The sequence below is a fragment of the Aspergillus udagawae genome (assembly GCF_001078395.1).
Source record: "Aspergillus udagawae IFM 46973 DNA, scaffold_5, whole genome shotgun sequence".
Classification (NCBI taxonomy): domain Eukaryota; kingdom Fungi; phylum Ascomycota; class Eurotiomycetes; order Eurotiales; family Aspergillaceae; genus Aspergillus; species Aspergillus udagawae.
The window spans coordinates 1,115,535-1,142,882 of record NW_025091268.1 but is presented as its reverse complement, the minus strand read 5'-3'; the positions used below and the strand labels follow the sequence as shown (position 1 = coordinate 1,142,882).

At 50.5% G+C, this 27,348-nt stretch overlaps 9 protein-coding genes across 9 annotated transcripts; 7 read left to right on the top strand and 2 right to left on the bottom strand.

Annotated features, from left to right (window-relative positions):
• Window positions 1–2,212: 2,212 nt before the first annotated feature.
• Window positions 2,213–3,109, top strand: Aud_007212 (uncharacterized protein; the record flags this gene model as incomplete). The annotated part of the gene is made up of 3 exons (XM_043292105.1): window positions 2,213–2,223; window positions 2,362–2,533; window positions 2,591–3,109. 3 exons carry the CDS (start codon window positions 2,213–2,215, stop codon window positions 3,107–3,109), a joined length of 702 nt encoding a protein of 233 aa, XP_043148040.1.
• A 521-nt stretch (window positions 3,110–3,630) lies between these two features.
• On the top strand, window positions 3,631–4,433 carry Aud_007211 (cytochrome b-c1 complex subunit 6 family protein; the record flags this gene model as incomplete). Its single annotated transcript, XM_043292104.1, has 3 exons — window positions 3,631–3,934; window positions 4,145–4,267; window positions 4,369–4,433. The coding sequence occupies 3 exons, from the start codon at window positions 3,631–3,633 to the stop codon at window positions 4,431–4,433; spliced, it is 492 nt and encodes a 163-aa protein (XP_043148039.1).
• A 674-nt stretch (window positions 4,434–5,107) lies between these two features.
• Aud_007210 (putative cell surface receptor/MFS transporter (FLVCR)) lies at window positions 5,108–6,761 on the bottom strand (the record flags this gene model as incomplete). Its single annotated transcript, XM_043292103.1, has 3 exons — window positions 5,108–5,971; window positions 6,080–6,541; window positions 6,615–6,761. The coding sequence occupies 3 exons, from the start codon at window positions 6,759–6,761 to the stop codon at window positions 5,108–5,110; spliced, it is 1,473 nt and encodes a 490-aa protein (XP_043148038.1).
• Window positions 6,762–8,493: 1,732 nt separating this feature from the next.
• On the top strand, window positions 8,494–11,319 carry Aud_007209 (involucrin repeat protein; the record flags this gene model as incomplete). Its single annotated transcript, XM_043292102.1, has 3 exons — window positions 8,494–8,655; window positions 8,726–11,149; window positions 11,209–11,319. The coding sequence occupies 3 exons, from the start codon at window positions 8,494–8,496 to the stop codon at window positions 11,317–11,319; spliced, it is 2,697 nt and encodes an 898-aa protein (XP_043148037.1).
• A 440-nt stretch (window positions 11,320–11,759) lies between these two features.
• Window positions 11,760–13,223, top strand: Aud_007208 (uncharacterized protein; the record flags this gene model as incomplete). The annotated part of the gene is made up of 1 exon (XM_043292101.1): window positions 11,760–13,223. One exon carries the CDS (start codon window positions 11,760–11,762, stop codon window positions 13,221–13,223), a length of 1,464 nt encoding a protein of 487 aa, XP_043148036.1.
• A 587-nt stretch (window positions 13,224–13,810) lies between these two features.
• On the bottom strand, window positions 13,811–16,535 carry Aud_007207 (F-box and WD domain protein; the record flags this gene model as incomplete). The annotated part of the gene is made up of 2 exons (XM_043292100.1): window positions 13,811–16,212; window positions 16,298–16,535. 2 exons carry the CDS (start codon window positions 16,533–16,535, stop codon window positions 13,811–13,813), a joined length of 2,640 nt encoding a protein of 879 aa, XP_043148035.1.
• Window positions 16,536–18,986: 2,451 nt separating this feature from the next.
• Window positions 18,987–21,934, top strand: Aud_007206 (Rho family guanine nucleotide exchange factor CDC24; the record flags this gene model as incomplete). The annotated part of the gene is made up of 4 exons (XM_043292099.1): window positions 18,987–19,961; window positions 20,019–20,267; window positions 20,343–20,529; window positions 20,601–21,934. The coding sequence occupies 4 exons, from the start codon at window positions 18,987–18,989 to the stop codon at window positions 21,932–21,934; spliced, it is 2,745 nt and encodes a 914-aa protein (XP_043148034.1).
• Window positions 21,935–23,882: 1,948 nt separating this feature from the next.
• Aud_007205 (pyridoxal phosphate-dependent aminotransferase) lies at window positions 23,883–25,630 on the top strand (the record flags this gene model as incomplete). Its single annotated transcript, XM_043292098.1, has 4 exons — window positions 23,883–23,964; window positions 24,094–24,569; window positions 24,664–24,949; window positions 25,011–25,630. 4 exons carry the CDS (start codon window positions 23,883–23,885, stop codon window positions 25,628–25,630), a joined length of 1,464 nt encoding a protein of 487 aa, XP_043148033.1.
• Window positions 25,631–25,976: 346 nt separating this feature from the next.
• Window positions 25,977–27,239, top strand: Aud_007204 (DUF4129 domain-containing protein; the record flags this gene model as incomplete). The annotated part of the gene is made up of 1 exon (XM_043292097.1): window positions 25,977–27,239. The coding sequence occupies one exon, from the start codon at window positions 25,977–25,979 to the stop codon at window positions 27,237–27,239; it is 1,263 nt and encodes a 420-aa protein (XP_043148032.1).
• Between the last annotated feature and the right edge of the window lie 109 nt (window positions 27,240–27,348).

Below are 27,348 nucleotides of genomic sequence, written 5' to 3'. Positions count from 1 at the left end.
CCGTTACAACCAGGATCATCAGGGTCGTGCAATAGTAAATTACTAAAACTGGTGACATACAGTCAGAACTCATAGGTATCACTTTTGCCCTTCCACGTAGCACGAGACCTGGAGCTTCCAGCAAGTGTCCATGGGTCTGATGATCTGATCCTAAACTCAATTCTGCGGGGAGCTTGCTTTAGATACACACGGGCAAGCTCCCGATCTCTACATTTCGGTGCCCAATCAATTCTTAATTGGAGAGGACTGATCATTTAACAATCTCCTGAGATTGCTCGCTGTGCATCAATATGACTTGGAGAGTAATCTGAGGAGATGTTTGTTACTTGACATTCTTCGCAAATACCTGAGGATTACATAGGTATGCTCGACGGTCTCTTGGCAAAGGCATGGCATATACAGTTGTCGCTCTTCAGCTACAAAGGTTGATGCGCTGCTTGCTTTCTCCAAGATGCAAGTTGCTGATAGCACTGCAACTTTTTCTGTGGGAAAATATACATAGGTCTGGTCATCCACATCGAGTACGTTGGCGTTGTCATTATAGCCACCTTAGCAGTCAGGAAGCACCGTCAGCGGTGTCATAGGCGCTGCAAAAGCCCACAGAAAGACTCCTGCTCAGAATGGCATCTTCATCCATATACTGGATTAAGCGTCCTTATCCACCTGGGTGTCTGACTGGTGTCATCGCTGTATTCTCACCCCTAAGGCAAAGACTTCGAAACAAACCGGACGATGCACCATATGAGTAGTGTATAGCTACAACTCAGGGTTCACTGGAGGTCGATGTTCTCCTACCGATGCTCACCTACAGCTGAGCTTCGCGGTACGCGCCCGCCTGGTAGACTCTATCCTGCGACTCTTCTATGTCGACAGCTTCAGTCCTGTTCGTGTTCCTATCGGCACCAAGGTCCGGCCTGACATAGGCCCTGCCGCGCTGCAATCGGTCCACTTTACAAACACCAGCCACGGAGTGAAGCATTTTGGGTAATACCAGGCAAGCTGCAAAGGCAGGCATAGACTTAAAGTCCAATGGACCGCGCCTCGACGAAGGGGGGATCCCCTTTCTCAGGAACCCAGGCGAACAGTATACCCACTACCTTTTGGACACGAGAGGTTTCTTTTTATACAGGGTGATTGCACCGAGCGTGCGCAGTAGCTGTGTTTTGAGCAAACAATCCTATGTGCAGTCCACTATGATAGCGGATAAATACGTCATCTACCTTGTGACAGATAGCACAACATTTCTTCCGCAGATTTAGAAAGAGAAATAGTGCAGTAACTTGATACTACCAAAAAGCTGATGAATAGGTGCTGATCAGATTAAGATAAGGAGCATCAAAGAGAAATAAGTTAGTGTTGGGAATGCGCTCCTCAAACGGCTTGCGTCGGTAATCCTGGTGGATACAGCAAGAAAGTTCTCGCAGCAGCCTCCATTGTTTTCAGTGTTTGCCATCCCGATAAGGCACCCAGGTTCTAACTGTCCATATGAAGTGAGGTCAGAGACAACGACTCAAGGCAAAGGCCATCAGATTTACGCTCTATCTTGTGCGCTCATGAACATCTAATACGTATCATACTGCCGCTTTTAGACCCAATTCCAGTGTCCTCAATCTCCCCGCTCAAGGACTGCCCCACGCTACGGAGTACATGGCGAGTATATAGTGCGGATCGTCACGAATATCACGCAGCTACGAGTCCAAAACTGCCGGCTTGCCGCTGTTGACGTTACCTTGGTTATTCTCAAACACGGCGACGGATTTTGCTACAAAATTTCCGAAGGTGAAGAGTTTGCCATCACTCTATTTAGCTGCAGCATTTACGCAGCGTGGAGTAGCAAGGCTGTTAAACTGGACTGCGACCAACAGCTCTGACCATCTGGTCAGCGCATCTTTTTTCGCTCTCCCACGGGTCTCGACAAGTCTAGGATTTTGATGAGCGCATGTTAGGACATCTTTCGGACTAATTTCATCAACAATTTTCTAACGCCTCGAGCCACTGTTGGGTCCTGCAGAATCTACATACGCAACTGGCACAGTGTGAAGACCGACAAAGCGCTAACATTACTGGATCATTCTGTGTGGCTTTCAGCAGCCACATTTCTATGAAGAGTCCTTCAACAAGTCAACTCCGAGACACTTGATAATAGCGCTTGAGCCTGAGCGCGAGCGCATACATCGACACTTTTACGCAATATTGGAGCTGACCAGGCAAGATGTCAATCAAGTATGTGGACTTACCCTGGCTTCAGCGCCGTCTCTTATGCATAGTACCTGCATCGCTAGTCATTTGTCGCAGTTATTGTCCCTTCACCCTGATTGCCCCTGAAATGCATTGAGACATCTCTAACGTTGGACTGTACAGCTGGGTGATGCTTCATGACCGTGAAGGCTTCGTCAAACTTCCAAATGAGCAGTTGATATACACCTCTCCACCGCGCACGAGTCTCTCTCTGCAACCGCTCAGTTCGTACACGGGCAGTGATTCAATATCCCTGCAGAGCGGTGCCGGCCAGATCTATCTTACCAATCAGCGGGTCCGAATGAGTCTTTCCATCATCTTCTCCTGGAAAGCCCGCTGACATTGATGATAGGTTGTCTATATTCCCTCTCAGAAATCAAAAGACTTTCAATCATTCTCGGCTCCGCTTCTCAACATACATGACTCGCACGTTACTGCACCATTTTTCGGTCCAAACTTGTGGCTAGCCCTTGTTCAGCCTGTGTCTGGAGGAGGAATTCCCCCGTCATTGCCAGCTGTTCAACTGAAGCTAACGTTTAAAGAGGGAGGCGCGTTTGACTTCCACAATAACTTTGAGAGACTCAAGGAGCGTATGCAACAGGCACTTGAGCTCTCTCAAGAAAGCGGCCGAGGATCGAGAAATGTGGACCTCTCTACAATACATCTGGAAGAGCTGCCGGCCTACACGGGGCCACAGATTGATACGTCTGGAGTTCACTCTCACGACCAAAATCTATCACCCGACTCATATAGTCGCCAGGACAGTGCAGGGATAGAAGCAGAACCAATGGATCCACCGCCAGGTTATGAAGAAGTTCAACAACAGAGTGTTGCCAACGAACTTGAAGAAAGGCTACGCCGTGCCAGTTGACGCCGCGTGGGAGCTGGTTTTGATAATTCTAGACGTTGTGCTTATACATTCTCCATCTCTACGATTGTTTCCTTTCCCTCATCTTTTTGTCAAAGGTTTTCCCATTACATTACGAGATATCTTCAGGTTTAATGTACAATAATTGGGGAATTAATCACTCATCGCGATAAAATAGCACAAAACATAGGCTCGAGTCGTCCGAGAAATAATTCGCCGGGAATTCACTCCTCTCTATGAATGATCCATCCAGCCGTACAGATAGTGTGAGCTGAAGAGAAATCAAGAATGAAGTATTTATTGAACGACAGGTACAGAAGCATCCCTCCCGAAGCGTCGGCCAATCACGTGTGCGACAATTCGACCTCCCCGGCGCCGGGGTGTTCCGATTTTCCTGGACGGTCGGAGCCAAAGCTTCGTAAAACCACCATCCTCATCAAATCTCGCTCGCTGCTGACATTGCACCCCACACTCTCGACTCCAGGCCCTCCATTCTCGTCAATTGATACTTTCACACGGTCAGGATGGGTCTCGCCGACTTTTTCTCCGATATGATCTCCTCCCTGAGCTTCCCCGAGGCTCAGGCTGAGGCTCCCGCCGAGACCGTCGAGCAGACCAGCCAGGAGGCTGAATCCGAGGACAAGTCCGATGTGAGCGAGGAGAAGACCGAGGAAGAGAGCACCGAGAGCACGGAAGAATCTGGCGAGGAGACTCCCGCTGAGGAGTCTTCCGAGGAAAGCCAGGAAGAGCCCGAGGAAGAAGAAGAGGAGGAGGAGGAAGAAGAGGAGGAAGAGGAGGCTGTGGACATCAAGCCCAAGCTTGAGGAGGGTGAGTCACTCATTGTCGACCTGTGGTTTTCCCTTTGGCCCATCTACGACGTTGGGTCGATTTGTCGCGTCTTCATGAGTGAATACACACGCTTTCAGGTCTCCGGTTGTCCGCCTCATCGTAGGGCTGTCTGGACACCGGCGCAAAGACCCATTTCTATTTACTCATCCAACATTGTTATGTGATACTTACTGAACTTATCATAAACAGACTGCGCCAACGGTCCCCAGTGCGCCCCCTACAAGCACCACTACGATGAGTGCGTTGAGCGAGTGACCCGGCAGGAGGAGGACCCCGACCACAAGGGCCCCAAGGAGGACTGTGTTGAGGAGTGTAAGTGACTCGATTGGAATATTTGAGATTTGGCTAGCTTCGTTGGCCTTCAAGATGTGTTCGTGAGATCGCCGACTAACGCTGGCTTTGCCTGTTAACAGTCTTCCACCTCGCCCACTGCGCGACCAACTGCGCTGCCCCCAAGCTCTGGAAGGCTCTCAAATAAGCGGTTCGCCCTCGGACTGATTCCTACTGCTCTTTTTCTGCATTCAATGACAAGCGAAACCCAAAATGCCACGTTGGTTATCTGATCGGATAGAAAAAGAGCCGGGAGGAGTTGAATAGAAGTACATGATGGCCGGCATAATTGAATGTCAGCCTGCCGATATAGAATCCGGCATCGAATGAGCACGGGGCCTTCTTGACCGGGATATATGCTGGAAATGGGACGGCCCTATCATTCTGCTGCTGGCCTTGTTATGTTACGGTATGGAGGATGGTAAAAAATGGCATCCTTTGCCTGTATGTACAGATAGCTGGTCTTCGCCTGTTTGAAACTGTGCTTTTGCATTTTTCTTTGTTTTAGAATCAATGTTTCCGCTTTGCTTAGACTTGTGGTGCTCTCCCTGTCCGAGGCCTGGTGGCTGTAGATTGCTCTTCCATGAATTAATGTACGTTGAGTACTCAACAGCGGACTTTGACGTTAAATTTCACCTCAACTGGTATGCTTGAAGACATTAAATTCTCACAAGGTCCATTATTGATAGGCTTCACCAGAAATTTTACCGTCAAAAAGGAGCACTGCATAAAACAAGGAAAACAGCTGACGATAACCAAACTAGATCGCACAAAGCATTCCCTGACACTGACTGGGTATCCAAGAGTATTTTCAGATCATCCTCAAGATGAGTATTTAGTTGCCAGCTTCGGCATGTCAGAAGCAAGATCCAGTCCAGTATTGGGGTTCTCGTCGCCTATGCGCACGCCCGCACTGGCCGCCTCCTGGCCCCGGAAAACAGTATCCTCCAAGGCGACGCCGCGATCGACGTCCAACCGGCGGCGGCGGACATCCCGCCCAAACAAGCCGATGCAAATCGGAAACGGCGCCGCAACGGCGGCCACGACCGCAGCGAAAATCAAAGCATTTTTCATGTTCTGGGGCGGCGAGGCGTTATCCGAAGCTTTCAGGGCGTCCTGGATGAGGATGAACGCCGCGCCCAGGAGCTGGCCCCCCGTCCAGCAGATGGTGCTTCCTATCTCCGGCGAGAAAGGGTACGTGATCTCCACGAGGTACTCTAGCACGACGGGAAGGAGGGCGAAGGAGGATGCGCCGAGGAGGGCGCAGACGACGTATGCCGGGGCAATGCCTGCTGGACTGGACGGGGCGAAGATGAGGGCGATGTAGCAGATGGCGACGATAGGGATCAGGATCCGGATGGTGCCAAGGTAGTGCTTGAAGCGGTCGGTGATGGGAGAGATGATGGCCGAACTGATGAGGCCAACGATGATGAGGATGCCGCCTGCGATGCCGGCGTCTGTTTCGGAGAAGCCGTATGGTTCGAGAATCTGGTTCAGGAGGGAGGAGACGCTGTTGAAGAAGCCCACATAGACAGAGAAGGGGATCAGGATGAGCCAGAATTCGAGGGTTTTGAGGAGCTGAATGAGCGCCGGACGGAGGGGTGTTTTACTGCCCGCTGATGAAGCACTTGGGGGCGTTGGGGGCGCGGCTGGAATGAAGAATGATGGGATTGATGCGACGGTTGCCTGTCAAATTATGGATGTCATCAGTATTGCTGCTGATATGGGTTGTTTTACCATGATTGGCACTGCGTGACAATTCACTCCTGCTGATGGGATCCACGATGCACCTACAATGATCGATATGTACAGAACCATATCTGGAACCTGCTCGGGGGTTGTCGCCCAGAACGAATCGATCAACTGCCCCAAGGCTGCCCCCAATGGATTGGCCAAAGTTGCAACAGCCGTTGCGCTAATGCGCCCTCGATCAGAAAACCAAAGATCGCTGTACCTTGTCGGCGCACTCAAGCAGAATGGTTGCGCAAGACCGATGAGGATCTGCCCAAACATGGCCACACCGAAGATGCCTCCCCGGGCTTTCGTTCCGGCATATCGGATCCAGTTGCCCACGAGCAGGAGTGCAGATGTAGTGATGATGGCAGGTTTGGGACCGCCTTTGTTAAGAGTGAGGATGACTACTGGACTGGCGACGCAAAAGGCAAAAAGATAGCCAGTGCTCATCCAATTGATAGCGCTTTCCGAGACACCAAAATGCTGCGATGCGGTGGTGGATATAGAAGAAAAGGTGAGCCACTGAGTTTCCCAGGAACATGCAAAGATTAGCCAAATGCTGGTTCTGCGTCTGTCGTTAGAAAAGCGCACTTACGTCCCAGCTGACAACAATATTCAACAAAACTAGTTGAGCCAGCCCCCAAAATCGTCGTCTATACACCTTGTACACAGTCACCGTAGAAAGCGGGTCGGGTGATAGAGTGCCATCTTGGGAATCGGCTGCGAAATGACCTGTGGGCATCTTGGATGCTTGCGACACATACAGGTCGGCTGGAATACCATGACTCCAGACGGCAGAGGATGGGGTAGGAGATATCTATTAATGCAACGAGGAGATGAGCGAGACTTTGCTAGACGATGAGAGGTGTCACTGGCCGTCCACATGCTGGTTAATATCAGTTAGTTGCTTTAGTTCGTCGACATCCTTGTCCGTAGTGAACCCCGGCGTTATTCATGAGAGAGAGTGTTTCATTTCCTCCACTAAGCAGATAATCATTTAATCCTTTTGATTTCCTTTTGGTTTCTTCCGAGGTCCCTAATTTTAGTACGTAGTTACATAGATAGTGAACGTGAGTCCGAGTCATCTCAAGACAGATGAGATAAAGTGATCATGTGGGTGCGTGCGATCAACTGTGGGGTATTAGGCTAGATACGGAGTCCTCCGGAGCTACTCGTTGGGTTGGGTTATCACGCTCCGCTTGCAATAATCATACTGCCAATCGGTTTAGTTGGTAGCATAGTACCACTTTTTCATCAAATTTCGAACAGGTCATAATAATAATCAAAGTCTGATTGAATCCTAGACTAAGTAGACTAGTCTAACGTGAACTATATCCTGGACGCTGGCGAGATACTATCTACATGAACATGTCTCCTGTACTTTCGTCCGCCCAGAAAAGATCTGAAAGGATTATTATCAAACTGTCAACTGAAGATGGACCGATACCAGTTAATGTTGCAAGGGAACCTCCTCTACCCGCTAGATACAACATACATGCTCTGCTCTGTCAACTTGAGACACCTCTTTTGTGTATTCCAAGCACTCCGTACCCAAGGAGATCACTTCAGATGCGCAATCATCTTAGGATTTAGATTGTGCAAAAGACCTAATTCTTCAAAGTTCAGACGGCCATTAAGGCAATTCCACTGATCATTCTGATCATTGATATCGAGTACTATGGATCTGATACTTCTCTGAACACGCAAGTCTCCTGCACCTCAGCAAAGGACGAGATCATTGGCTAGATACTCGTACCTTCGGTAAGTCTGGATTTCAGGGGGAACATCCGCGGCTGAACCAGGGGTTGGTTAAGGAACCATATTTTCATAGGATCACAGTATCAAGTTCCAAGTGAATATTATCTATTATCAAAAGGAGATCGATCAGATAGAGAAGATTGTCTCATGCAGTCCACAAGTCTAATTAGTGGCCTAGAATGCGACAGGCTTTTGCTGATTCCATGTCTTTGTTACCTATCTAAGCACCTCCTAAGTATCTGAGATGCAGAAAAGAAAGCATATGCATGTAGCTACTACCAGTCATATCTCTTCTCCTAGAATCTAGATAGTTCGTGCGACTGTTATTATATTATCAATCATATCAATGATGTACTTATGAATGTCGATCCGTCATATTATGGTCTGTAGGCCTGTCCTTCAGATAGCCTCCTCATCCTCTTCTTCTGGGATAGAATTTAGACTTCTGCTGATCGTCGCTCTTCAATTCCCCCAAAGTCATTTTTCCCTCCCACCTTATCCACTTCAATATCCTCTGAATAACTTGCCACTACTCTGCTATAGCTCTTTCCACACAAATTGCCATTCATCGACCTCGGTTGACGTGGAAGTAGCCGCTGCTTTATGATAATGAACCCTGTTTGGTGACGGGTCGTCCCTGAGACAATTCTCCACACCAATCCATTGCCGCATTCCATCGCGCGTTTCATCAAAATATCTCCTCTCGAGAACCTAAGATGAACGATCACGATCGCTTTAGTCAGTCATCCTATGGCGACCCGAGATACCTATCGTCCGCCTCTTTCGAGGCCCCTCAGGCGCCTCCAGCCAAGGTTCTCATGGACGGCTACCGCGAGACGTTCGAGCCCCAATATGCGGAGAAATTGCGATACAATCCGGTGCGTTGAAACTCTCACTCGGTTTCTCTCTCACATTAAACCATGCTTTTAACACAGCTATTTTTTGTAGCTCAATCCGACCCAGCCGCGAAGTCCAGCTTTGCTGAACGCCAACGACCCCGTCGCCATGTACCTACTCACCGAAACCGCTATGGGGGACAGCATGAATTATGAAATAATGTCTTTGGAGGAAGTTGAGGCTTTGAAGAAAGATTACTCTTTTCTGTCCAGTCGCCTAAACGCAACCAACCGGAAATTAGCCCTGGAAATGAAACTGCGCGACGCGGCTCTGTCGCTCAGCAGATTAAACAACTCAACAAATCGTAGGGCTAGCGAAGAATACGACGCAGGGATCTCGCCGAGGTCTCGTCACAGCCCCAGTAATGGGTTCGGCGCTACGGGCTCATTGGACAAAACGGATGAGGAACTGGCAGCGAGCACACGAAAGTGCGAGGAGCTTGCTCAGGAAGTCTGGAAGTTGGAACGCAAGGCGCAGCACGTACGCCAAAGGTTATTGGAACATACAGCCGGTGTTCTACAGATGACGCATAAGGGGTTGAAGAAGAACCTGAGGAATGTCCCACACACCCCGGAGAGCCTCTCTAGCCACAACACCCGCGGCAGTATCGACGACTTTGACGACAGAAGCTTATACAAGGCGTCAGACAATCTTGATGGGCCAGCTGGCTCCGGTAGCCAAGACATGATTGCACTTGAAGTTATTGGTGATACTGAAAGGAGGCTGGAAGCCTTGAGTGAGAACCTGCGCGACATGGTTTTAAGGCTGCAACCTGAGAGCGACTATGATGCGATTCCTCAAACCTCGGGCGATGCGACATCGATCAATCCCACAGCGACAGTCGAAGCGCTTCTTACTTACATTGAGCGTGGATTGAATATAATCGCTGCAAAATCAGCTGAGACACCGCGCGCCTTGGAGTTGGATCACGGTACAGAGAACCATTTAATGGACATCAACGCCCGACTACACCACATTGTGGGGCAATCTGGGTTGTCTCGTTCACAGGCACTCTCTCCTCCCCCGGCGTCGTCCGGGAATGGCTTGCAAGCACATTTTGATTATCTGAATCTTAGTATTGATGATCTTCACAGCCAGATTGAGAAGCTCCTCGAACAGAAGAGTATCCTAACCACTCAAATTCAGCAACAGAGGGAACTGAACTCTAAATCGGACGCGGAGCGAGATGCACACATAGCCGATCTGGTCGAGCAGATTGCTCATCTCCGGAAAGACCTCGAGCTGTCTGAGCAGGAGACGCAGAGTGCAAAGGATGAACTCGACCTGGCAATCAAGCAACTTGAAGCTCTACGTCAGGAGTTCAACGACCTTCAACAACACAAGAGCGTCGCCGAAGACCACGCGAGCGCTTTGGCATCCGAAAAGGAAGCTCGAGCGCATGCGGAGGCGGAGCTGTCGCGCTTACATACTGTCATGCAGGAACTTGAGCAGGGGAGGGACGCTCAGACGGAAGCTCATGAAGCACGTGTGCGGGCTGAGCACGAGGTCGCTCGTCTGGAATCCTATCTTGAACAACTTCGATCCGAAAGCGCCACTCAAACAGAGGAACTCACTGCCGCTCGCTTGAAGGCAGACAGTGAGGTCACACGTCTGCAGAGTCTGGTTGATCAACTTCGCCAGGAGGCAAACGCCAGAGCGGAGGAAGCTACCGAGGCCCGGGACCGAGCCGAAGAACAAGTACTACAGCTGGAGAAGACGATGCAGCAAGTTCGCAACGATGCTGACGCACGGATCAAGGAAGCCTTAGATACCCGTGTCGCAGCAGAAGAGAGTGCGACTCGGCTGCAGGCTGAATTGAGTCAGATGACTAGCGAGGTTTCTCGGCTGCAAGACGCTATGGAAAAGCTTCGCACTAACATGGAATCTCGGCTCAGAGAAGCAGCTGAGGGACGTACAAACGCGGAACAGAGCGCGAGTCGTCTGCAGGCTGAATTGACAGAAATGGAAGGCGAAATAGTCAGGGTACAAACGGAACTGACAATGGCCAAAGCGGAGCTCGATGGCGCGTACGGTAGCAGAGCCCAACGAGCAGCAGAGGTGGCCGCCAATCCAGCTATCCAAAAGGAACTTGATGCCTTGAACACTAGGAATCTTGAGCTTGCGGAGGAGCTCGCAGCCCTCAAAGCCGGCAAGCCTGGAAGCAGCGATCTGCATCAGCGAGTGCAGATGCTGGAAAGGGAACTCCGGGAAACTATTGACGACTATGAAGTCATGACCAAGGCCAGCATCGAGTTCGAGAAAGAGCGTGAGAGGTACGAAGGCATGATTGACGGTCTACGTGACCGCTGCGAGCAATTGGAGACGCAGCTCAATGAGGAGCGAATCAATTGGATGGGTGTCAACAACGCAGTGGGACGAGATGGCACGTATGAGACCACTTCTACAATGGTCCTGAAGAATGAATTCAAGAAAATGATGCGAGACACTCGCATTGAGAACATGAAGATCCTCAAGGTCAGTTACAATGCCGCGACCTTCCTTTGCTGTTCTTCCATGCTAACCTATTTGTGCAGGCGGAACAAGAAGAACGAAGACGACTAGAGACTCAGATTCGGAATCTGAAGAAAGAACAAGCAGCAAGCGCTGGCAAGTCGAGTCTCAGCCACAGCGTCACGGCTTTATGAACATGATATCCTATAGACCTTCCTTTTTTTCCTTTTTTCGGTTACTCCGGCTTTCATGTCACCCATCAATCAGTACAGCCAATACTCTCGATGTGCATGTTAATTCTCTAATTCCCTCCATGTACTTTTTCCGAACTCTGGCCATCTGTGCTTATATTTGTCTCCGCACATATGATAACGAAGTTGACATTGTTTTATCAATCGCCTTGCTTTCGCTCGCTTTCCATTTGTGGATGCTGTATCCGTATTCCTGCTCCTGCCCTGTGACGAAGACAAACATCGCATACGAATGATGCGGAAAGTGCACAGGGCCATAAGGAGGTCTGCTGGCGAAGATTGTATCCCACGGCCCCGATCCTCTTTCACAATTGGTACACAGCGTCTTCTGCAGCCTTACTGATAATTATTCTTTCGTTCATGACCCCTGTTTGTCATTGAACATGTCACTCCGATGTCATCCTGTCTCGATCGAGTCTGTATCCTCCAGTCGACAGTCATTTCTTAGTGGTCGAAAGACCTATCATGGAAATGTCCGAAACACTAATACAGGACTCTCTGTGCCATTGACCAGCGACGAAAGCTCCATCTACAATGCTGCGCGAGCGGGTTCCGTGGACGACCGTTATTCATTGACTCGTAGCACTGATAACCCCATGGACGAAATCTTAGACAGTGGGATAGCACCGAATATGGCCATGTTCATTCCTTTAGCCCATGAAGCACATGCTTCTCATGCTCTCTATCTCTCAAATGAGCAGATGATCAAAGGTCCAACGCGGGACTCGCATCCGTTAACAGACAATTGCGTCGCAGCGACCGCGCGGTGTGACGAGAAATCTGAACTTGTTTTGTCGGACGTCTCATTGAGGAAGCACTCTCGCGATAAGTCTCGTCATCGTAAAGTGGCTAGTCTCAATGACGTAGACGACGTCCAACGAGTTCCGAGATGGCCAGGACGTAAAGGGTCGCCAGTGCGTCCTGCTATTCCGCGATTTTCTCCACCATATAGATCACCCACACCTCCGGGCCTTCCATCTTTCGGAAGCCCTGAAGCGATGTCCTACTCTACCCAGTTCTTCGTCCGGTCCTTTGTTCGCGAGGGACATATCCAACAGAGAGCTCTGCCAACCACAGGTACACTCACTTCGAATGGTGGGGGTGTGGCATCTTGTGGGAAAACCTTTCGCAGGCTCTTCGGAATCTCTTCTCCTTCCCCTCCTCGGCCTACTAGACAGCCGATCCCCGTTGCAAGGGCTGAAGATGGTACGGCAGTGCTAGGACGCTTTCCCTATCGGCATAGCGCCCATGGTACGAGCTTGGTCAGACGACTGGACGACCATCCTCTCCACCGGAGAGCGCTTCCTGCGGCTGATTGTGAGACTGTCGAGGAGGAAAGAGACGCTAACCGTCCGAATGAATATGGTACGAGGTTCGTGAAGCTCGCAAGCTTAGTGCAAGTCGAAGCATCAATGCCGACTTCGCGTCCCGCTGAAGAGACTCATCATTTCGATTCTTCTAGTGTCACTCCAGCAATACCTAAACCGGCCGTGACTGGTCGATCTCGAAACACAGGACTTGCTACGGTATCCCGAGCAAAAATTCTGATCCCTCGACAGACTAGCATCTCCCAAGCACAGCATGATCGTACTTCACTGAGTGGCAATGCGCCCCAGCAACAGAGTTCAGACTGGATTGGCGAGACTCGTCGATCCCTCGACATGACTGGAACAGTCCACGGGTCGGCAGACCCTTTGCTGCAGTTTCTGCAGAACAGCGCGCTTTCTCTCTGCTGTTGCCTCCCAGGCTTCGGCGAACAGGACGATATCATATACTCGCAATCTTCGAACGATACGTACACCACTGCAAGAAGCTCGCCTGCAAATGGGATTAACTGTAGGGTTTAGTACTATCCGTCAAGCGACTTCTACAGACCTGAGCACGCAGAATCTCGGTCTGTCAAATAGGGCAATCACGTAGCCAAATCCTTCTCTGGACGCTCGGATTGGCATTGTTACATCACTACAAAACGCGGAGAGCCGTGGGATAATCAAACATCAGAACCTGTTGCTAATCATAAATTGTACTTGGCTCCCTTTGGTGTTGCATTACAACCAAGCACCAAGCCTTGTAACTGTATCATTATTTCTTTCATTATGATTGGAAAGAGAACCAATAAAGACATCCAAAATGGCTAAGGCGTATACCAGGCAACTCCGCTGCTCACATGCAAATATGCTTGGACATAGAAAAGTAAGGGACGATATGCGTGTGCTGTGGTGGAAAGAACGTGGAATGTAACGAAAGGCTTGGAAGGAAAGGCGATGAAACCGAGATGCAGAGGCAAGGATTATCGGGGCATAGAGAAGAATGACTGGCATCGATGCACAGAAAGTGAAGTGGTCATGCTAATAAGGACAGAGAAAATACTATGTGAAGAGATAAGGCCCGAGAGAAAGCGCTCTCGAGTCGGGAACGAAGGTCGATTAAAGTATTATAGACCGGTAAAGAATTGGCACGCTTCATTGAGTTCTTCATCGTCGCCCACAAAGTCCCATCCCACGATCCTGGGATCCTGACTGGCGCAGATGATCTTGCGAGCATCAAACTGCAGTTTGAAGATCCTCGATGTAGGGTGGCCGCCTTGCGGGTTTAGAGCTCGGTTCACGCGGACATGGTGGTGGTGGTGCGGCGGTACGGGGTTCGGCATCAGCTGCGCGTTCTGCATGTGATGTTGGGCTTGGATCAACAGTGCCGGATTCGCAGCGTGCCCCAGTTGAGCGTTGGCGTTGCCTGGATTCCAGGAGTCCCACTCAGCATTTTGTTGACCAGGCGCAGGATGAGTGATAGGAGCCTGTTGATGAATTTGGGTGATGGGGGGAAGATGCTGCGTGGGAGGTGCTTGTCCAGGTGGAGGCACAGCAGCTTGCCCCTGAGGCAAATGCGGGCCCTGATTCTGCGGAACTCGCGGTGGAGGAACCATTGTCCGTGAAGAGGACGGGTGCGCCTGTGAAGCGTTGGCGACGGCGTCGGCCTGCCGTAAGCGCTGACTTATGACCCATCGGCCTTCGTTGTCTTTTTTCCAGATGATGATTGATTCGTCGTATGACCCCGAGACAATCCGACCCCATTGACTGCCACCTCCGCCTGGAGGTATTTTGGCACCCAGGGCCTTGATGTCCCGAGGGTTCCGCGAGCCCGCAGTGTTTTGATGATAGCCGGCGCGTCTGAGGGCACTTGGACTCAAGTCTACCCCTTCGCCGGAGCGTTGAGCGTCCCAGAATTCATTTTCGATTGCCAGAGCTTCAAGTCTCATGGCTTCCTCGGCGCCCGGTGGATCACCGAAGCCAGCCTGGACGGTTCTTACCAGGTTGGCATGTCCATGTAAACAAGCAACCTCTGCACCAGAGGCATGATCGAAAATTCGGACTGTATCGTCATTGCTTCCACTGATGATACGGCGGTTGTCGAATTGCACGCACGCAATGCCTTTTTCATGCCCCGGGAGAGTCTTCTTGCATGCTCCGCTGTGGATGTCCCAAATCTTGATGAGACGGTCTCCCGACGCAGAAACGATCTCATCGTCGTTCATCTGTATGGCATTAACGGCCGCCCCGTGTCCATCCAACGTCATCAAAAGAGAGTAAGGTCTCAAGCTTCTGATGTGGTTTTTGGCAAGCTCTGCTTCCAAAACGGGCGATGGAATTTCGCTTGTGTCAATAATATAAGACGGATACGTAACCCCGAGTCCTTGACGAACGCTGGGATAATCTTTGTCTAGTGGTGTAAGTTCTTGCCGATTCCAGATCTTGATGAGTTTATCCTTAGAGCACGTAACAAGATAGCGCTCGTCGAATCTGAGGTTCAAGACGGAGTCGTCGTGAGCGGACGTGATTTCATGGATTTTCTCACCGGTAGAGAATCGCCAAATTATGACATTTTTGTCACTACTCCCCGATATTATGATATCTTCCGACGGCCGCGGGTCAAACTGTAGGCATAGCACTGACTTTGTGTGACCGACGAGGGGACGATACCGAAGTCTCTTGGTCTCCAAATCCCAAACGCGAACAGTCCGATCTCGGCTACCGCTGACGAGCCACCTGCCTGTGAACTGAATTGCATATACACACTCCAGATGAGCTTCTTCTGGGTGGGCCGGATGCGGAAGTTGGAAGTTAGTGAATTTGCCTTTCGCCCAGTTTTCTTCCAAGCGTCTTCGTTGTTTGTAGAGGTGGGGCCAGTTGATTCGCATGGCGCCATTAGGCATTCGAATCATGATTTGGGACTTCGGAGAAGTGGACAGCGGCTGACCATTCGACTTGGGTAAATCGACAGCTCGGGAACCGCGTCTGTTACTGGGCGACAGGGGCGACGATCTCGAGGCTGCCGACACGGCACCGTCATTCATAATATCACTCATCTGGTGGTCTCCTTCATTATCCGCCTCCACGGGCGCTCCGAAGTCCCGTGCTGGAGCGTCATCCGATACTGTTTCTGTAGCACGCAAGTCCAGCCAACCCTGAGGGACTCTTTTCTTATTCTTCGGCTCTCCAGCGTCCGGATCCTCATGTCTCGACCGGGACTTGCGACTCTGCGGCGAGGACAGCGCAGAGTGCTTCTGTTCGAATGTGCGGATGGCGTCGATGTCGACACGCCAGCCTTCGCTGATGTAGAGGTCTCTCCATAGTCGAGTGTCAAATATGCGGCTCCGCCAAGCACGGGATGCTAATGAGGCCGTCAAAAGGGTCTTGGGGTCAAGGTAGGAGAAGATCTCAGATGTGATTTCGGGCGGTAGCTTGAGCACAGGGTCCATGTGCAACAAAGGAGCGAGTCGATCGACGACCGACGCAACAGTAGAGGCTCGTAGGGTCCGGAGCAAGTTATAAGCGAATTCTGCACAGCCAAGATGATTGCCCATCAGTCTCCATGGTCACAGCAAGGGCTTTCACCGGGACTTCTGGTCGCACGTCTAACTCACCAGCTTTGTCCGCTTCTCGGAGCGCCAGGAGCCAATCCGGAAGGGACATCGCATCGCCTGAAGACGGTTTCAAGCAATCATTGTCCGACTGGCTTTTTGTCTCGTCAGCATAGCCTTCATCAAGCTTGAAGCCTGCTGGAGACAATGATGGGGCGGTGAAATCGGAGGAGCAACTGGGGTCCCGCAGCCGCATGAGACGAGGAGCTGCAGCCTCCGCCGCAGCGGGCTCTTGCTCCATGTGAAAATTGTTTTGTCAGATAACAGTCGTGTGGTCGAATTATCGTCTACTATAATGAATCTTCGTTGTTCAGTATGAGCTTGGTTGACTTGGGTTAGGATGTGATCGAGTCGGTGACTGTTCTGTCAACACATAAAGCTAGGTAGTTTCCGTTGATCGTACAGTCAGGGGATGGGATAACCGATCAGAATAATGGATCATGCCAATCAAGACTGAATTCGAAGATCGATAAAATTATCTTCAATGGATCGGACCCCTACAGTATTGGTGATGGCAGGCAGAAGGCTTGGCCAGAGTGGAAGTTGTTTGTGTCGATTATGTCAAGTTGAGAGCGGTATATCATGTCAGAAATACACGCAAATACGTATATCCTATCCCACGATTTGAAGGTTGAGCATCTAAGATTGCAAGCGATAATCAAGTTTCTTGAAATTCTATCTAAGTGATAGTCATTGATCTCTAGCTCATTTTCCATTGATTTTTCCGGTAGAAGTTTGACCGTTATTCCTATTCCTACAGCGAAAAAGCACCATATCGGAGAACCCGGCGGTGCTGTCTGTCTGTAAGGGACAATACGGCCATATCATGGATAATGCCACACCGTTCAGAGAGAACTGTGACCGAACAATTCCTTCCTTACTTTCAACGAAAATATCAGGTCTTCGGAGATAGTCAGAAAGATACTGGTTATCCAACCCAAAATCGAATCTGAGTGGAAGGAAGTACCGTGCGGCATTTCTGGTATCAGATAGATAGATACAGCAGCAAGGACTCCCACCCCTCCTTGACTTTTGAGGTCAAGAGACCAGATTCATCATGACTGCTTAATACCTATCTACTTCGAATGCTGTGGACTTACTTGGAACCGGAAGAAGCATATGTATCATGCAATTGCCCAGTCTCCCTCCCTTTTCTCTGCACTAGATAGATACTCCATAAGTTGATAGAGTTAAGAGCCGAAACAATGACTGATCGAGGTATCCACTTCCCAGGTCCGCCGCCCAATCCAGTAATCAATATCAGAGTCTATTAGGTTAGATCAAGGCTCCATTGTCATTGATGTGTTTCGGATTTTGATGTTCTGAATCGCCTGTCACTCGAGAGGTTTGGTAGATAGACAGACGTAGCACTTCGGGACAACATGAAGCAGTGTCACCTTGACTGCCAAGGAGCTGACAAAAGAGAGCAGAAGTACATTTCTCAAATTTAAGCATACTGTAGATAAGTTGGATGCAGTAGGTATTAATTAAAAATAGTTGGAAGAGATTCCGTCTAAAAGTTGATGCCCCCTGCCTCCCATGCAGTTCATACATTTACTATGTCTGCACCATATCATCAGGGTCATGCGCCTCTGTAAAGCCTGGGGGATCTGTAACAGAATCATCATGCTTCTTTCTTGTCCCTAGTCAATAAGCTTTAGATGGCCTCATCTTCCTCTAGGATCCTCTCTCTTCCCTTCTTCTGTGACATTATTCTAATCACAAACTAAGAACAAAGTTCTGAAGACTCTGTAGCTGATACTAGGTATTCCAAGTCTGCTTCTCCCCACCTCTCCACAGCTACTTTAAATATTCAGGTACTGCCTACAGACCACAGTAGTAATACTTCTATAACTAGATATACATAGCACTAACGCGCGCTACCCTGCTTCAGCAACTAAGCAATCCATTGGCCTGGATTCTCGCGAGGTCTGTCTCTGGCGCTCTGTTACTCACCTTTCTTCTCCTTCTCCCACCCCTCCTGCCTCTTTGCTCAAAAGAGTCTGCTCTCTTGTTGTCTTGTCTTTCTTTCTAGCATTTTTTTTATCTTGATTTCTGGTGCAGTGGTACAACATCAGATATCCATCCCCTTTGCCCCTCTCCCCTCCCTTTTGCCGTGGGAACGCCTCCTTAGTTCTTGGGCTTCTTGAGAACGCCCGCAGCGGCAAACCCCACATCCACCCTTTTTTTTAATTTCTCAGTACAGAAGATCCCTCCTGAGAATTTCCGATTTATTGATACCTGGAGCTGTTCGCAGCAAGGGTCGGGGAATTTACCAAAATAAATCAAGGAGGATAAGAAAGAACAGAAAAAAAAGAGGAGTCCTGCAAATTCTGTGCGTTGAAAAGGACGCGAGGTCTTTCTTGGTCGCATTTTGACATCTCTCCCAAAGAGTTAGGGCGCGGGAAAGCTTCGTCGTTTGGCTCGACCAAAGGGATAGTTATTAGTTAACTATCTATCGACCCATCTCCACTCCCCTTCCTAACAACCACCAACATTAACCTCTCTGCTTGCTCACACCCATACATCCTGCATCAGTCCACCAGCTCGAAAACCCGTGATCCATGATCGTCATTATTCCCTTTGACCGACGATTTGCATCTCTTTCGACCTCCGGTCTGCTGCGCGGATCTGATTCGACTCGCACTTTGGTTTTCGGTGCCACTACGACGTCGAGTGGTGGCCAGCTGAGATGATGGAGCCCGTGGTATCGAATGGCGGTCCTGTCGCCGAGGACAATATCATCAACCGTCGCGGTGGTGAATCGATCTATCAGAGCTGTGTAAACCTCAAAAAACGACTGGCTGAGGTACCGAACTTCGCACCCCACTTGCGAGAGATGGAGGAGGAGGACGAGAAGCTGGGCAACACCGACCCTGTCGCATCGCTCTGGAATTGCCTTCGGAATGGGTACCCCTTGTTGACTATCTACAATGCCTCTGATCCCCCCGAGCTCCTGGAGATCGATACCTCCAAGGTTCCAGAGGCCAAACGTCCCAAAGCCGCCACCTTCAAGTTCCTACAGGCTTCGTTACAGGAGCTGGCCTTTCCCCAGCAGGACTGCTTCTTGATCACCGATCTGTACGGCGACAGCACGACTGGCTTTATCAAGGTGATCAAGATGGTGAATCGCGTTTTGGATATACTGGAGATGCAGGGCCAGTTGAAGCGGTCTTCGGATCCCACAACTTTGGCTCCGGCGAAAGGGGCGGTGAAGCTCACCAAGAGGGAGTTCATTCTCAAGGAGTTACTGGAGACAGAACGCGACTACGTCCACCACCTACAGAATCTGCAGGCTCTAAAGAAGGAGCTGGAGGAGACAGGGGCTCTGACTGGAGATGCTAGCCACCAGATTTTTCTCAACTTGAACAATCTGCTTGATTTCGCGCAACGGTTTCTTATTCGGATGGAGCAACATTACGCCCTGCCTGAGGATCGGCAAAATTGGGGTGAGCTTTTCATTCAGCACGAGGAGGCTTTTCGACAGTATGAGCCGTTCATCTCGAATCAGATGCGCTGTGATGAAGCCTGTCTCAAAGAGTGGGACAAGATTCGGTCAGCACCGCGGCCGCTCGACCTTCAGCAGATGGTCGCTCAGCCTGCGACCCTGAACAGTTTCTTTGTCAAGCCTTTTCAGCGCATGACAAAGTACCCCCTGATGCTTATGGTGTGTTGACTTCCGACCTGATGTGTGCGCAGCACCGTCACTAACCGCCTGTTGCAGGAACTGCGCAAACAAACCGAGGATCCGGATCTCCAAGCTGATATCACGAAAGCTATTGACACCATCCAGACTGTTCTCGACTCTGCAAACGACGCGATCGACAAAGAGCACCTGGCGTCGGCGTTTCTCGATTTAGATGAACGAGTAGACGACTGGAAGTCTCTGAAGATCGACTCGTTCGGCGAATTGCTCCGGTTTGGCACCTTCACTGTCTTGAAAGGCGACACTGGCAAGGATTCTGAAAGAGAGGTTTGTACCTGTTTTGCGAATCTTGTTATTTGACAAGCTAGCGCTCGTTAAGCTAACCAGTCTGCGTCCGTCCAGTATCACATCTATCTCTTCGAACGGATATTACTCTGCTGCAAGGATATCAATCCAAACAAACAGAAAACGAAGTTGATGGTGAGCAAGGATAAGCCGGCCACAACTATCAAGGGCAAGCCACGTCTGCAGCTGAAGGGTCGCATCTACATGGCCAATGTGACGGATATTGTTTGCCTTCAAAAGCCAGGTATGAGCATTTTTTTCACTACCCTTGGGAATATGGCCACCACAGTTCTAATGGTTAATCCCTCCCCGCAGGATCCTATCGGATTCAGATCTTTTGGAAGGGCGATCCTGGCGTTGTGGACAATTTCATCATTCGCTTCCAGAATGAGGACGTAATGCGCAAATGGTACAAGGAGATTGACTCGCAGCGAGCGATTCAAGCGGAGCAACGCAGCGCCCGAAACACTGGTACCTCCGAAACGGAATTCATGTACATGAAGGGCATTGCGAACATACCGAACCCTTATCAACAAGAGTACGACGCTGAAGAGCAGGGGACCAAGGAGGCAGCGTTCTTCTCCGAGTTCCCAATGAGCCGTAATGCGTCCAGCACGAGTCTTCGGACCCGGTCCGCAACAGGAGGAAGCGGGAGCTCTGGACCTCCGCTGTCGTCCGGCCGGCAACCTCGCTTCCCGCCTGACCCCAGTCTGTCCGTCCACACACAGTTCACGCCCGGTAGTATGTCACCCGCGGAGAGGAATATGAACTCGTACTTCTCCCCTGTCGCCGAGACACCGTCGACCAGATCAAGCTCCCAGTCGACGGGCTACTCGTATGGCCGCCAGGGCACACCGTCGAACAATTGGAATGAGGAGCCTAATCGCTACACCGCTCCTGCACTGTCTCGCGGCGTATCCAGAGATGGTACCAACTTCTTCAACAACGCGCCCAATGGACGGGGTACTCGACCTTCTCTGCCGCCTTTGGCAGGACAGGCCAATGCGAACGGCATGGCGCAAAGAATGCGTTCCGCTAGCAGCCCAGACATTCATCATCACAACTCCGAATCGCGTCGGTATATGGGAGCCCACACGATGCAGACCGTGGACAACGTCCCGGTACCACCCATTCCTGCTCATATGGCCAGTATGAAGGCACCAGTGAACAGGAGCCAGAACAATTCGCCTACCGGTATGAACCTTCCAATTCGCAACGGCCACAATCAGCAAGCCTCCACCCATTTCCACGAGCCTCAATATTCGGAGTCTCGGGCCACAGGGCCCGCGTCTGATCAACCGACGTCTCCACTGAGCCGCGAGCCGGACGAAGATCCTCTCATGCCGACCCAGCTCAAAGCCAAGGTCAACTTTGATGACAATTACGTGACCTTGGTCATCGCCAGTAACATCATGTTTCGATCGCTCACTGATCGGGTGGACGCCAAACTGGCACGGTTCACCAATCGATCCATCGGCAATAAGTCGGTTAGGTTGCGCTACCGCGACGAGGATGGGGACTTTGTTACGATTGACAGCGACGAGGCTGTGCAGCTAGCCTTCATGGAATGGCGCGAGCAGCATCGGGACATGCTTGCGAAGGGCCAAGTAGGGGAGATACAACTCTACTGCCAAGTGGTTGAGAATTAGACTCGATAGAGCTAGAGCATTGTACTGCTCTGCATATGTTTGTTTTTGTCCCTTTTTTTGCTTGGTTTTTCTCGAATCGTCCGTTGCCTGTCTTCCATTGATGTGGGGGAAATCGGCAGTAGGACGAAATTATATCCCCTAGATTTCTCGGCCTTCCATTGTCTCCTGGATTTCCCAGCTCATCCCCCAACTGGATTGGCTTGAGGCTGTCAAGATGTCAATCTTGAAACTTGCAGGCAAAGTGGGAATCAACTCCGTTTGCATTGTCCCTGTGTTGATCACAATGAAGAGCGATATTTACCATCTACTCCCGATGCTCAACCATACCTGCCCCTGATTTTATCCACGGGGTTACTCTCCCCAGGTCGAGGAGATCTTGATCATGACTTGTTCTATCTTTTTGCCACGTCCATGAACCATGACTGCATGATGTATGTTATACCGCTGCGTTTCTTCGTTTTCCTCTTTTGAGCAGACAGTTTCTTCCAGGTTATCGAGAGACAAGATGTACAGTGGTTTTCGTTTTAGGGCCGGTTCTTTGTCTTTTTGGTTCGACTCATACTTTCCATTGAGCAGAAGCGGCACATTTGCATTCTAGTCTGTTTTTTCCATTCTTTTTTCTTGAGTAAGAAGGTTTAATGGAAAAATATAGTACCTATCCAATACTCCCAAGTTCGCTCGTAATTGTAGCAAATTCTCAACATAGAACTAGGCAGGTAGTGATATACTATGTATCATTCAGAGCCTCTTTGGACATTATGCATTATTCTGTGCTCGAGCTTCAACGTCATCATTCAACAGATTCCTGCCCCCTGAGCATTGTATCAGAATGAAAAGTAAACCCGTGATGAGGAGTTGTGGACCCAATGGAACCTGGCCGCTATTAATTTAGCCTGAGAGAAATGGAGGCTAGTCTCCACACCTCTCTCCATCGTCAACCAAGACTCTGGACGTGCAAACCACAACGACCATGCCGGATCTTGGGAGTCGAGTCGGTTTGGGTACGGGTTCTCCCTGTAAGGGTGCCAGAGCCATTCAATTATCATCTAGATACATAATCCTGTTGTCAGCAGCCCATATGAACAGTGCAGCGACGCGGGATCCATATCCAGAACCCCAGTGCATGGGGCAAGCGGCTGCTTAGCTGATAAGGTCGGGTAGAATCCGAACTCTTCGTGTGGCGCCCAACGTTTCCAGACTCGTCAATTGGGATTGAAGATCGGGCTGGACTGCCTGATCAGCCTTGAAGGAACGGCGGTCTGTTGCTGTATGAGGCATTTTCTCTACTGAGATCCATCTAGTTCTTCTTAGAGGGTTGATGCTGGTATGTGTTCACTTCGTAATGGCCAATGTCTTTAGCAAGCGAAGCCGATTCTTCTTGTATTGCTTGAGAGAGTTGAATCCTCATCTATGTCCGGGTCTTTGAGAATTAGGAAATATGAGGGTTGAGGTTTCTTATGTATGCGGAAAGCGACACCAGCGGGTGAATGAGCCGGTGATATTTTGTTTCATCTCATGAGGCCTAAATTAATGACGTCTCTGGTCACTTTTCAAAAGGGAATCTGGTAGACTAGACGCCGTGGCACCCCAGGAACTGAAGTATCTACGAGAGCCTATACAAACTCTGGCCGATGGATAACTCCGTAATATGGTTCAGTTGGCAGTCTCCGATTTAGCAGGAGAAACTTGGAGTAGAGCGGGGTTTCCCTTGTCCCAAATTTTTTCACTCTTTCTACCGTTCATCTTGCAAACTTATAAATAAATATTATTGATCCTCTCTTAGAAGGAGTAGAAAGATTGCTATCAACAATAGGCCATCATCGTCACTATTGTTTCATGAACATTTTTGTTTCTACGAAATAGTTACGGGGTCGCCAAGAAGGATCTACATTCCTCGCATACTATACATACTGCCACATCAGGACGGGACTACAGACAGTCGACGAAAATGTCGTTCTCCGGTCGTCGCTTGAGCATCCTGCGGCCCTCTAACCGGCGGTTCTCCCTTGGAAAGGAATTGTCCGAGAATGGTGCGTGTCTCATATGTACACTTGCGGCTTCGTCTTGAGGAAAAGACCTGGAAGCTGGAGGCATTACGGACTTTATCCACACAAGCTTCCTACAAAGAAAAACTGCGCTGACAAGCTGGACCTCTGCAGAACTTCGCTCGGAAACTCATCGTCAGTTCAGAGCCGCCCATGAAGGTCACCGTCCCCATGCCGGTCTCGATGCTTCCCGTGCTTCGACTGGCGTCGTCTGGTGTACAGAACGTGCGGTAGAACACGGATACGCAGAGGATCCTTCGGGTTGGGCGAACCTGGGCCAGGGTGCCCCCGAAGCCGATGATGAGATCGAGGGAAGCTTTCCCCGACCTACCAGTATCCCCATCACATCTGCTGCCCGCGAATACGGTCCTACTGCTGGTATCAAGCCTCTGCGCGCGGCAGTTGCCAGACTATACAACGAGCATTACCGTCAAGGAAAGGAAAGCCAGTATACCTGGGAGAATGTCTGCATTGTCCCTGGAGGTCGAGCGGGACTGATTCGAATTGCCGCCATTCTGGGCAATTCGTACCTGTCTTTCCCTATTCCCGATTACTCTGCCTACTCGGAGATGTTGACGCTATTCAAGAATGTGAGTAATCCATCTTTGTCGCATCGTCAGGCAGTCTTGGGTCCTCTGGGGCTGTTGGTCGAGAACGGTCACTCACGAGCATTCTCCTACACAGATCGCACCTATTCCCATTCCTCTCGCCGAAGATGACCACTACCATATCCATCCCAACAAGATTGCGGAGGAGATTGCTCGCGGAACCTCTGTCCTCTTGACATCGAACCCCCGTAACCCTACCGGACACTTCGTCTCACATGACGAGCTTGCCCAGATCCAGGACATCTGCAGAGATCGCGCAACGCTCATTCTGGATGAATTCTACGGTGGCTACAACTACACCACTGACTGTGATGGTTCGACGATCAGCGGTGCCGCCAACGTCGTCGACGTCAATCAAGACGGTTCGCCAACCTCTGCCCTTCCTTTCGTAGAATCAAAGGACTGTGAGGCTAATTCTGACAGATGTTCTTCTGATCGACGGTCTCACCAAGCGTTTCCGTCTCCCTGGCTGGCGTATCGCCTGGATTGTCGGTCCCAAGGAGTTCATTGACGCACTGGGTTCCGCCGGCTCCTACCTGGACGGTGGTGCCAATGTGCCTTTCCAGGAGGCTGCCATCCCTATGCTCGAGCCTTCCCTCGTGCGCGCGGAAATGAAGGCGTTGCAGCGGCACTTCAGGGAGAAGCGTGACTATGTCCTAAAGCGACTGCACGAGATTGGTTTCCGCGTCAAAGATGTGCCCCAGGCCACCTTTTATGTTTGGCTCGACCTGACGTCCCTCGAACCACCTCTCCCCAAGGAGGCCAATATTTCCGACGGACTGAACTTCTTCAATGCCCTTCTGACCGAGAAGGTCATTGTGGTCCCTGGTATCTTCTTCGATTTGAACCCGGCAAAGAGAAGAGATCTGTTCGACAGTCCTTGCCACCATTTCGTTCGTTTGAGTTATGGACCAAAGATGGATGTCCTCAAGATGGGTCTAGACGGCATCGAGAGGGTGATCCGTCGTGCCCGTGGAGAATCCGTTGAGCTTCGGCCTAAGATTGACCCTCACTGGGAAGACGAGGTTGCCGTGGCGGATTAGGCGGTCTCATCCCATTAACCTTCATGTTTGTTATTCTTTCGTTTCCTCGTCCACACACGTAGAACATTGCTACAGAAGCCTCCGATATGAATTTGGATAAATCAGCATAGATAGATATCACGTTGCGGATTATGGCTCCCTCTAGCTGAAAGAGAGTGTCTAGCATCGTCCACTGTATTCCCCTTCTGTTCCTGCGCAACGAGCACTGTTTCTTCTCCTATTCAATGTCACGTGATCTTGGGGTAGGATCACAACCGTGGACGATCTTCAATCTTCCATCATCCATGTTCCTCGAGCTTTGACATTCAATGAGGGCGAGAGCTGCGCAGCGCAGTACTCTGCGCCCATGACTATGGTCCTGAACTTGTACCGCGTCCTCAACTATGCTGCCTTCATTTTGTTTTCCGTGCTCCTAATCTGCCTAGCAATACTCACTCCCGCCGACGCGATCTACCAATGCTATAAAACGCACCGGCTCATTAACATCTTCTTCATCACCGGTGCGTATGTGGCGACGTTCATCCTCGCAGCGCTCATATATGCGACACGGATTTACACGAATCGTACCGTCCTATCTGCCATCCCCAAAGCATGGATTCCCGTCGAGAAGGAAGATGTCGGAAAGAGCGTCCGCCGGCTAGTAATGGAGGGTCTCGCTCGCAGTGCGATCATCGCCTATCAGGCGCGACCGAGAGACATAGCGGCAGATGGGGACAAATTCGCTGACTATCCGATGCTCCTGGTGGATCGTGACCAGCCGCCCTGGGGTAAGGTCGAACATCCAGGATGGTCGTCTCCTTCGTCGCCTGATCTACCGGACCTGCCGTATCGCGCAGTTGTGCAGGAACTACCACACCTGATCGAAGCCAAGGCGGTTTCGGTTGCGCCTCCGGATCCCTTTCTGTCGGCTGCCGCCCATCATCGGTTCGATTCCTCCCTCTCCGATCGTGGGCAGTCAGTTCCGGATACGCGAGTGGTGGAAGTACTACGAAGACCTGCATCGATGGGATTGCGGGAGTATATTCAGCATCTTACGGCATTGAACCTGGTCAATCCCCCTGAAATTGGTGCGAAGTTTCTGGCTCACTACGAACGGGCCCGGTTTTCGTCGCGCGAGCTCCACGAGGATGAATTCAGGGAGCTGATGCACGTCTTTGCGGACGTCTTGCGGGGGATGACATACCTGGATGCTCGGATACTGGATGACATCAGAGGAGGAAGTTCTCGTGGTGACAGCGAGTCCCTGATTGGACCGTCTGATGAAGAAGGCGAGACGGATACCATGGAGTTTTTGGACGACAGTGACGCGCTGTCTCGTCGCCGTAGCAATAGCTTGCAGTCTTCGGTCGCCTCGTCGACCTGGGAGAGCCGCTCGGTGCATACTGCGCCTACGGCGCAGAGTCGTGGATCGCCGGTCGCATCCAGACATCACGATCGGTATCGTACATTGGCCCCTCCTCGCACGCCGTCGACCCGATCGCTCAGACGCGTACAGTCGAATGTGTCGGGCGTTTCATCGGGGGGCAGCGTCATTCGCTTGGTAGATCCCCGCGGCCCGTCGGATCTGCCTTTTGCTTACAACTTGGGTCCTACAAATAGTAGATCATGAGCTTTTTTGGTTACAAGAAACTAATACATCTTTGGCCTCAATTCAATTCCTTAAAAGGTAGCCAGGGCTGTCAATATTCGCACGTTTTCTGGCCGTGGTATGTACATAG